The sequence below is a fragment of the Camelus dromedarius genome, chromosome 5, assembly GCF_036321535.1.
Source record: "Camelus dromedarius isolate mCamDro1 chromosome 5, mCamDro1.pat, whole genome shotgun sequence".
Lineage (NCBI taxonomy): Eukaryota > Metazoa > Chordata > Mammalia > Artiodactyla > Camelidae > Camelus > Camelus dromedarius.
In genome coordinates, this window is record NC_087440.1 from 47,612,746 (window position 1) to 47,623,720 (window position 10,975).

General features: G+C 37.4%; 1 protein-coding gene across 2 annotated transcripts in view; it reads left to right on the forward strand.

Annotated features, from left to right (window-relative positions):
• TOGARAM1 (TOG array regulator of axonemal microtubules 1) overlaps positions 1-3,011 on the forward strand; it is a 60,211-nt gene extending 57,200 nt beyond the window's left edge. For both annotated transcript variants that reach the window (XM_064485921.1, XM_010976956.3), the window contains 2 exons: positions 1,169-1,255; positions 1,885-3,011. In XM_064485921.1, the coding sequence (XP_064341991.1) occupies positions 1,169-1,255; positions 1,885-2,138 (341 nt within the window). In that variant the 3' untranslated portion in view covers positions 2,139-3,011. The remainder of the gene's footprint in view (positions 1-1,168; positions 1,256-1,884) is intronic.
• Positions 3,012-10,975: the final 7,964 nt, after the last annotated feature.

Below are 10,975 nucleotides of genomic sequence, written 5' to 3' on the forward strand. Positions count from 1 at the left end.
AAACACTAACCATGTACTTACCCATCAGTTGCATTCCTCGGCATTTATCCCAGAGAAATGAAATGTTCCATCCATGCAAAAACCCGTACATGATTGTTCACAGGAGCTTTGTTTATAATAGTCAAAAACTGCAAACAACCTAGATATAATTCAGTAGGTTAGTGGTGAAAAAAACTGATACATCCATACCATAAAATACTACTTAGCAATAAAAAGGAATGAATTATTGATACATGCAACAATTTGGGGGTTTTGTTTGTTTTGTTCTCGGGGGGTAATTGGGTTTATTTACTTATTTTATTTTTTTATGAAGGTACTAGGGATTGAACCCAGGACCTCGTGCATGCTAGACATGTGCTCTCTCAGTGAGCTATACCCTCCCCCTGATACATGCAACAATTTGGATGGATCTCAAAATCATTGTGCTGAGTGAAAAAAGCCAGCCCCAAAAGGTCACATGCTGTATGATTTCATGTGTATAACTTTCTCAAGATGACAAAATTGAGATGGAAAACATATTAGTGTTTATTAGGGCTTAGGGGCAATGTAGGAGGAGTGGCTAGATGTGACTATAAAGAGGTAGCACTAGGGAGATCTTTGTGGTGATAGAATAGTTTTGTATCTTAATTATAGTGATGGTTTCACAAATCTACATATGTGATAAAATGACATAGAACTGTATGCACATATTGTACCAATGTCAGGTTCCTTGTTTTGATATGTACTATAATTATGTAAGATACAACCTATGGGTGGAAGTACACGAAACCTGTCTGTGCTATCTTTGCAATTCACTGTGAAACTATAAAATTAAAACTTTGAAAAAATTCAGTAAAGGTAAAAACTATCCCCAAAGTTTCCATTTTTTTCTCTTTGTCTTTTTCTTTTTTCTTTTCTTTTCTTTTTTCTTTTTTTTTTGGATAAACCTGTGTACTATCATTTGGAATAAGATGCCTTGGGAAGATAGGCAGTTTTTTTTCTTTTTATTTCTCATTTGCTATAAGAATATCACTCTGTTATAGAGAATTTTAAAAAGTGACTAACTACATAGATTAGATCTTTTTTTAACATTTGCATCAATTATTTTTCTTTTCAGTGTTGTGTAATAGAAAATAAATAGGATCTTATAACTCTTTAAATGTGTCTCTGTGTTATTCTTTTTGTTTAGATAATTACTTACTTCTGCAGCCATTTTGCACAAAAGCTCAGTTTTTAAATGGAAAAGCAAAACAGGATATGACTGAAAAGCTTGCTGGTAAATATTTTTTAGTTGTTACTTCTAAGTAAATATTTTATTAATCAAGGGTAAACTGATGGGCATTCAGTTTAATATTAGTAGTTACCAGACTCAGTATCATTATCCATGAAGTAGAAATAAATTGTGTAATGATCCACAAGAGGACTTTTTAAGACTTTTACCCCAAAATTTTTTTCAGAAAAATTGTATTCCTTTTTTTCCCCTAATAAGGGTTTAATCTTCTTGTTAGTAGAAATAAGCAGGATAAATAAAAAGACATTAAAATCAAATATTGGTACATATAGAAAACTGCTATTTCAAATTAGTGTTTGATAAAAGGTCCATGAGTTAAAAATGTATATGTCTTGTTTTAACTACATTTGGAAAACATTGAGATGAATTTTTGGTTTGATTTCTGTCTTTACTACTTTTGCCTGAACGCATTATGATATATAGATTTCTAATACTTGAAGGATCCCAATCTTTGGGAGCAAAGTTTCTGACCTTACTTTTTTTTAAAGTGCCTACCAGTTTAAGACAAATGGCATAGAGAAGAAGCTCCGTTTATTTTATATGCTTTTTAATTGACAGAACTTGAATTTAATTTGTTTTCAAACCTCACTGTTAACCATATTTTTGTGTTTCAGATATCGTTACAGAACTTTATCAGAGGAAGCCTCATGCCACGGAGCAGAAAGTGTTGGTTGTTTTATGGCATCTCTTAGGGAACATGACAAACAGTGGCTCTCTGCCTGGAGCTGGAGGAAATATACGAACAGCCACAGCAAAATTATCAAAAGCACTTTTTACACAGATGGGTCAGAATCTGTTAAATCAGGCTGCATCTCAACCATCACATATAAAAAAGAATTTAGAGGAATTGCTCGATATGACAATTTGAAATGAGTTATGAATCTTTGATGAAATATTCTATGATGAACAAAACTGTTTACACGATGACAAATGGAAGTTTTTTAAAGTTATATTTTCAGTGCCTGCATCCAGTAAGTTAAGTCAATGGCGATTTTTATTTGCAGCCTGTGAATACACACCTATATCGACCCTGTCACTTGCACCCATCGCGCAAAACTCCAAAATAATATAATCTAATGTTCTTAAATCTGAGGCACATGGAATGAAGCCCAGTTTAATATTTTTGAGAAAAGTCCTGCTCATTTGCACTATTCTATAGAAACTGCAATTTGTTGCCCTATATGTACAATTAGATTTTTAATTAAAAATATACTTTTTAATATGTAATCATGTTCTGCTATGTCTCATTACTCAGCCTTATTTTATGAAGTGGAAGAAGTCATTGAACTATGTTATCACAAACTAAGTTTTGTGTGCTGTTTGTGAAAAACGTATTTCTGAAATCAGTCTGCTAATATGATTGTGCAGTATTAGCTTGCTTTTGCTGCTGTGTTAATGTGATATATTTGCTTATCATTTGGGTTTAATCATCTACATAATTGTGAAGTTTAACAAGTTACAATAAAGCATGATGACCAAAGTTTTAGAAAACATTTAAACATTTTAAGTGCACGTTTAAGAAAACGTGTTGAATGTAACTTCTCTATTTTTGTGTGCAAACTAAATTTTATTTCTATATGTCCTGACATTTATAAAGGTGTTATTTTGCTGCCCAGTTGTGTAATTCTCAAACATAGTGCCAGGTCTACTATAGCTTTTCTCAGAATTCTTGGGCTACAAGTACTGTATGCATCTTAAAAAAGAAAAGGAATGTTATAAAATAAAAGGATTTATTTCTGTAGATGTGTGAGAGGTGTCCTATTTTTCTAACTTCCATATATGGTAAAATGGGAAAAATATATGTTATAATATCACTTTCACTTGTTACACTTGATACAATATTGCCCTGTCCCTATTGACCTAACTGTACACCTGGATTATAGTTCTAGCTTTACAGGAAGTTAGCTGTGTGACCTTGGGCAAGTCACTTGCCAGATTTAGGCCTCAGTTTTCTCATCTCTAAAATGTAAGGGTTGGACTAGATGATTTTTAAGGTTCCATTTTGTTCTAAAACTTTTTGTGCTTCTATGTTGCAGTTTACTGTAAGATCACTTTATTACAGTTGTGAGCTGCCTACATTCTTTTTCACTTCTTGTGTCACTGGACAGTTTTCTACTCTAGTGGGCTGCTTTTTAAATTGCGATTCTTTGTATTAATCTGCAATCTCGAAGGAAAAAAGGAAAAAAAGTTTGAAGTTAATCTGAAAGAAGAATGAAGACATGGTTACTTTTTCTATTTATATACATTGTCATAATTACATACATACTTTTAAATTTCTTTTTCTTCTAAATATATTTTATTATGTTCCTATAATTTAGGTCCAAAGTTAGCAAACATTTTCTGTAAAGGACCAGAAAGTAGATATTTTTGGCTTTGTAAGCCACAGACAGATTGTTATTCTTTGTTTTTGTTTTTTACAACTCTTTAAAAATGTAAAAAAAATTCTTAGCTCAGGCCAAACATGAACAAGTCTCTGGTTTAGACTCTCTGCCTTCAGTTGTAACTCTGAAATCATTAAATTTTGCTTCACTCTTTACAATATTCATTAGTAAGACAATAGTTACAGGTTCCAAGTTTCATTAATTTTGACCACTGCCCTTGTGTCTTTGCAAATGTGCCTACTAAATTTTGCACTGATATATTGAAGGTATATTTTAAATTTCAAAGTTTACCAAGAACTGTTACCAACCCAGGAATCAAAAAGAATTAGAGACTGATCACTGACTGAAAGAACTAAAGAGAAGCTGAAGGCCTCAAAAAATTGTAACAGAGATGTTTTTTACAGTAATAGCAGTACTAGCGATAAAAGTCCAACCCCACCAGCACTGCAACTAAAAAATAAAAGAAATTTTCACAGCCTATTCACCCAGTGGAATCCATATCACAGAGTCATTAAAAATGTTAATACTTTAATCACGGTACAATGTCCACAGTGTGTTAAATAAAGAAAGCTTGACTACAAAATAAATAGTGTCTCTGTTTATTAACTATATGCGCACATACAGAAAATAGAACTGGAATTATATACACCAACATGTTAATTGTGGTAATCGGGTAAAGAAGTTATTTTAATTTTTTCAGTGTACTATTCTGCACTTTCTATTTTTTCAGAAATGAGCAACATGTATTGCCTGTGTAATAAAATTTAAATTACAATTAAGTAACCTAAAGAGAATCTGAAAATAAAGGTAATATGAAGAGAAGAATACATGGCAAGAAGAGGCACAGCAGTGACCATGAAATTGCTAAGGGAGATAGTGACATGACTAGAAGGGAGACAAGAAAGGGAAGCAAGAGAGTATAAAGGTGAAGAGCATAAGACTTAGATTCAGAAAGCATAGATTTGGAACCCAGTTTTATTATTACTTGCTAAATCTTACATATATCCTGCACTTGGTGTGAGGTACAAAATTAATGTGGGATTATATATAAGAAAGTATTTGTAAACCTCAAATTCCATACAAAGTTAACTTATTCCCAGTAAGAAATGACGTTGAGGAAAGATGGGCAGAAAACCTATAGAAATCTTTAGTGCTAAGATAGTCAATCCTACTTATTTCATTGTGGGAGGTTAAGTACATCAAATGAAGGCAAAATCAATTAAGTACTGTGTAGTCTCATAATGTGTACTGTAAAAGTACTTAAACTTAATTCATATTTAAACTCTTCTCTGGGCAACAATGGGATAAATGCAGATTTGAAGGCATTAAAGTGAATTGTAAGTTTAGCAAAGTAGTTTTTCTTTCTTTTTAAATCCTGGAGCATGGAATATGTGAGATAATGTTATATAAAATGAAGGCAGAATGATATATGGCGGTACCATATTACGACCAGTCTTGAATGATTTGTTCACCTCTGTACTGAATGCCTTGGCCTATTCTGGTTGCTGAATAGATAGTACTTCAATAAAATGCTGAGTGATACATACATACGTTTGAAATTTATTATGGAGCAATGTTTTCAAGGATGGAGGTGGTGTATTTTAAAAATTAACCGCTAGAAGAGGAGGGGTAGTTGGATGGAGCAGGGAGAAATTGTAGGCAAGGAAATCAATTTGGAAACACTGATATAGAGGCCTGTGGCAAATGAATTTCATCAAATGTTCTAGCCTAATGGATTGACAGTGTCTGCCTGATCAGTGTGTTGAACAAGATTGTGACATTACAGTAAGTTTTAATCTGAAAGAGTGCAGTGATCCACTTACTATTCAGGGCTCAGAGCCAGATTCTAGATAGTAAAGGTCTAAGGAATAGTTGAAGCAGTGAGAATTGAAAGAAGAGATCAAAAGGTATTCTGATGGCAGGATTGACCAAATTGATGACCTACTTAAGTATGGAGTATAAAGGAGTCGAAGTTAATGAAGATTCTCACACTAAAGACTGATGGATTCTGATGCCATTAACTGGAATGGAGAAGACTGGAGGAGAAGCAGGTGATGGGAAAAAAGATGAATGTAATGCTTGCAGACCTCCATGAGAGAACTTGACTGTGAAGGCAGAGTTCTGAATTTAAATTGCAGCTTTGCATTTATTAAATCTATGGCCAAGAAGACTAAAAGAATAAAAGGAAGGAAGGTGAGAAGGAAGGGAGGGAAGGGAAGAGAACAAAGAGAAAAGGAAGAAAAAAAACTGGCATGAGCAAAAAGGAAAACTTTTTTTGAAACTTAGAAGTCAAAGTCGCTGGCTTCAAACCTGGCTTGATTCAGGGCTCAAATGATGTCTAGATCTAGTTTTTCTCTCTTTCATCCATAGAAACATCTGATTTTTCTATGTCTCGTTGACCAGAACTGGGTCACGTGTCTATCCCTAAATCAGTCATTGGCAAACAGGAATGGGATTACCATGTTTGGTTTGTACTGATTATGACTCAACTCCTGGAGTTGGCACATTGCCACCTAATACCTGAAAATGAGCAATGCTTTAAGTTCATGACAAAACTATGAATTCCACTGACATCATAATTTGGCAGACTGTGGGTCCATACTTGGAAGAGTATGTTTGGCTCATTTAGCCCCATGGCTGCAAAGAACAAGAAATTCTTTTGGTTCCATCACAGAAAGTTCCTGATATTTGGTCTCTGCTTTATGCCAAGAATTTAGAAATATGATCTTGTCATTCTCTTTAAGCTGCCTGGTATTAATATGAATAATCACCCCACCCCCACACTTCTCCCCAAAGCTTTGCCTTAATGTCATCTTCGATGCCTATAGTTAATTTTATACCATATGTATACTGCGTACAATAAGTTCCATGAATACCAGAAGGATGTCTCAGTCCTCAGTCCTCAATCCAACATCCTTCTGTTTCCCTGGAGAACTGTTATCTGCAACTATTCTTGGTACTCATTTCGGTATCAATCATGACTTCTAGTTACTAGAAAAAAAAAATACACACACATATACATATATATGTATATACATGTATGTCTAATTTAAACAGAAGATAGGTTTCTAAAAAGTGTTTGGTATTACACAGAGCTTTATGAGGGTAGGAGGCTAGAAAGCCAGTAATAATATCCAAACTGTGCTGCCGAGTGTGGGGAAGATACTTCAGCTGCCATTACAGAGCAGAGCCACCACAGCCACCACTTCTGATACCACACACCCCCACGTTGGATGCTGGCCCTAAACCGCTGCCGCAGATGCTTTGGGAGAACAGATGCAGCTGCTGCCTGTGCACAAACCATTACCAGAAGAGTCTAGGTATTATATGTCTTCATAAATGAGTTACCAATTCCAGGAATGGGCTAGGAAGGCTTGGCAGAAAGAACCCAAGTCACACACCTATTTTCATATTTCTGGGTGTGTGTGTGTGCGTGCGCGTGTGTGCACACGTGTGTGCTGAGGGATGGGGTTGGGGGGAGCACTAGGAAAGCAAGTATATGATAGTTGCAGCTTCTACAGTGCAATTTAGGCTGTCTACTTCGGAAAGAGGAGATACCTCAGACAGAGGAAGGGATTTTGTACACTGGGTGACTAAAACAAATAAAAAATGGCCACTGCAGAAATCACTGACATATGAAAGGTAATAAAATCAATTGGGAAAAAACACGCTGCACTTCATGTTACATTCGTGTTGATTAGGTTTTGTATTTGAGTCCTCCAAAAAGCAGATCCCGTAATGGGTTTAGATGTGCAAGAGATTTATGCAGGAAAATGCCTGTGAGAGAAGGTAAGTAGTCAGATAAAGTAGAGTTTTCAGACAGTGACGGAGGTCTAGCCCCCGATGTAGGAGAAAGAGAAGAAAAGTTAAAGGCAAGCCTGACTGAAGCTGGGAGTCAATGGAGGAATTCCTTTTATCTCCCAGGAATGAGCCTGACGGCATCCCTGCCATGTTTTGTCATCAGCTGGTTGCAGCTCCAGAAGAACGGGCCATGATACAAATGTGGTGATGGAGTTCAGAGCACAGCAAATGCAGTCATTGATCAGTTAGGCTTCTTGTATTTGTAGATTTGAGAAGCACATTTTTGTGGCCACTACAGGTTTCATCATACATATTTGTTGCACCTCTAATTAAAGATAAGTCATTTATGTTTAAGGGATTAAAAAAATGCCCTAAGGACAAAAGGCAGAACAATGGTGAGGTTGCTTGACAGAAATATCCATCTGTAGTGTTACCTGTTTCATTTTTGATACTGTTAATTTATGGATCATTCAGTTGTTGGATCACACACTAGGCTTGATTTTTCAGATTTACCCTCTTATCTTCTCTCCTGAGATATCTGAATGTATGTGGTGAGTCACTGTGTTGTTGATGCAGGGGAAGAAAAGAAGTGCTCAGCTCTGCAGACCCCTGGTTGGTCTCTGCCCCAGTGTATGTGGACTGGACTGCTCTGTCAATCGGGCCACTGACCCCCTTTAGCCTTTTAGGCTTGAATTGCTGGTGCCTACTGCCGGAATCCACACCCTGGCCATCTGCCTTTGATCATGCAATCTCTGCTTGAGGTAAACCCTTCACCCTGACTCCCTTTGCCGTCTCAGCATCCATTTTGTTCTTTCAGTGGCCACAGGAGAACCTGAAATTCCTTTGTACAACGTGATCAAGCCTTGGTGAGGGGGTGCTGTGCCTCAAACTCAACTATTTAGCCCCAAATAATTCTTTCCTTTTCCTCGCTGAAATCTTGAACTTGCTCAATCTAAGGACAGTTACAGCTTCATAGCCCTGTGACAAGAGAACAGAAAGGACTGGAATAGGGAAAGGGTGGAGGGGATTAAAATGCAAATCTCCTTTCTTTCATTTTGACATTTCTATAGCTGGAAAACCATTCCACAAATTAAGACTTTAATAAATTATCCAGAAATTGGAGCAATGTAGGATCTAGATAAACAGCTCTCAGGAAGACTGAATTGGGGGGTATCATTTGAATTAATCTCAAAGATCAGATAATAGTAGAGAGGTTTGGATTTTTCTATATTGTGTTTGGATTTAAATCTAGAGCCACAATTTTCCTTCACTTGCTTTAACCAGTAAAAAAGAACACTAAATACAGGAGTCTAAATGTTTCTAACATTTAGACAAGAGCCACTACAGTTTATTTAGTGATGGATTCATTTACAATGTAAATGAACAAATTCCATTCCCTAGAGAAAATATATTCTGTAAATTAAACAAGCCATGTGGTATTTTATGCACTTTTTAATTGCATGTTATATCTTGAAGAGAACAAACAGGAACCTTTACTGAATAGCCCAGAAAGAAGTTGTGACTAACACTGGGTATCATAAGAAGCTTTTTGCTCTTTTCTCAGTCACAATTCCACAAGGAAATACATGGCATATCAACATCAGGGTAATGTGAGAAGTAATTAATAAGGGACTGTTTACAATGATTAACAATGGTTACAATGGAAGAAGAAAGTATGGAGAAGACTGCCTGTGATGCCAGCATGAAAGGAGCTGGGGAATACATTTTCTGACCTCACTCCTCCCTTCCATTCCTCCAGGACCCTGTTGGCCAGAACCAATCAAAACCAGGGAGTGAGGGTCCATCTCTGGAGAATGAAGCAGGTAGAGAGGGTGGACAGTTGATTTACACAGGCAAGTGGAAGAAATCCATTACATTAACAAACACCTTTCCCCTTCTGTCCCATCTTTTTGCTCTGTTTCTGAGACCACTTGACTTTAAATACTGTATATTAGAACTCGCCACCCTGTAAACTACAGCATTTGGCATAATCTTTTTTTTCCTTCCCAAAGCTTATAATTGTAATGTACAATTTCTAAATCACATAAAAAATCTTAAGTTTTCACCAGTGAGGAGTGCACTACAGACAGAGGAAAAAGCACACTGGAAAATTTAGACACATAAAAGGGACATAGACGCTTAAAAGGAAACAGTGGGTTTTGTAAAGTTAAGGGGAGGTAGAAACCAGTAAGAGGGCTGGCGTGTGATTACGAAGGATTGTATTTTCAATGCTAAAATGTTTAGATTTTTCTTAAAAGCATTGGGGGAAACCAGTGAAGGTTTTTAAGCAGGACAGTGAGAGCAATACCACTGGCTTGAAAAGTAAGATGTAGAAAACCAGATGGAGAGAATCAATGAATCTACAGTGAATAAAGTTGAAGAAGCAGATGGGTTTTTAGAAAATGGCTCTTAGAGGGGATGGGATCTCACAGCTAATCTCATTTACCGATGAAGAGTTTGGGACCACTTTAGGGTAGGCTGAAAGGGCCAGAAGAGGAGAGAAGGCTGTGGCACACAGAGCCACTGAATGACGGTGCTTGTTGCAAATTCTGCCTACCTTCCCAATATATCAGTCCCTTAAATGCTCCTCCCCATAGTAAACATCTAAATGTTGCTGGTTACACCAGTAAAAAGCATGGGTGCACTGTCAGAGAATTAAAAAAAGTTAGCTTGCACAGAAAAGGCAGTGGAAAAGGAAAGCTGTCAACTAGCTGCAGTTTGATGAAAGTGGAAGGTAAGACTGTTTTTGATATTTGGACACGAAAGTGCTGTTGAGGGGATTTATGATTAACAGGAGCGTAGACAGGAAACACCATCTTGCAGAGAAATATTTCTGGAAGCAGACATGTTCCAGAAGAGGAAACTGCAGCCTAGTTGGGATACTATTGAACCTTGAACAAGAGATTGCCTGGTAAGTGGTAGGTGAACTCAGGAACCTTGAAACAGAAACAGGAGAGGTCAAGTTTGAAAAAACAAACATACATACATATGTTTAAAGTGAGGATGGGAGTACAGCTGAAGAGTATTGCTAAGATTGTCAAAATAATACATTTGTCCAGAGAATAATTTTACATATCCCTTTAATAATCAGTTCCTCAAACCCCTAACTCCACTATTATTTCCCCTTCATGAAACCTGGGTGTACCCAGAGTCCATACCATCTTGAGATTTGGGGGGTTTAAGGCTGAATTTCTATCCATTTCCAGGCAGAGGAGTAAAGCCTAGGCTGTTGTTTACTCCCCAAAAGCCCAGTATTTTTTTTGGAGGGGCAGGGCACTGTCCGTGCCTAAGATCAGGGACACCCTAATTACCCTCTTTATGCTCGGGAAGTCCCCACAGCGGAGGGAAAATCTGGTAGAAGCAGCGGCCCCGCCCTCGCTGGCGGCGGGACAGGGCGGGGCGGGGCGGGGCGGGGCGGGGCGGGGTCGGGGTGGGACCGGTCCCCGCCCCCCCGGATCCCGCGGAGGGCGAGGCCTGCGCGCTGCGCAACCACGTGACTCCCTCGCCTCCTGGGACACCGACG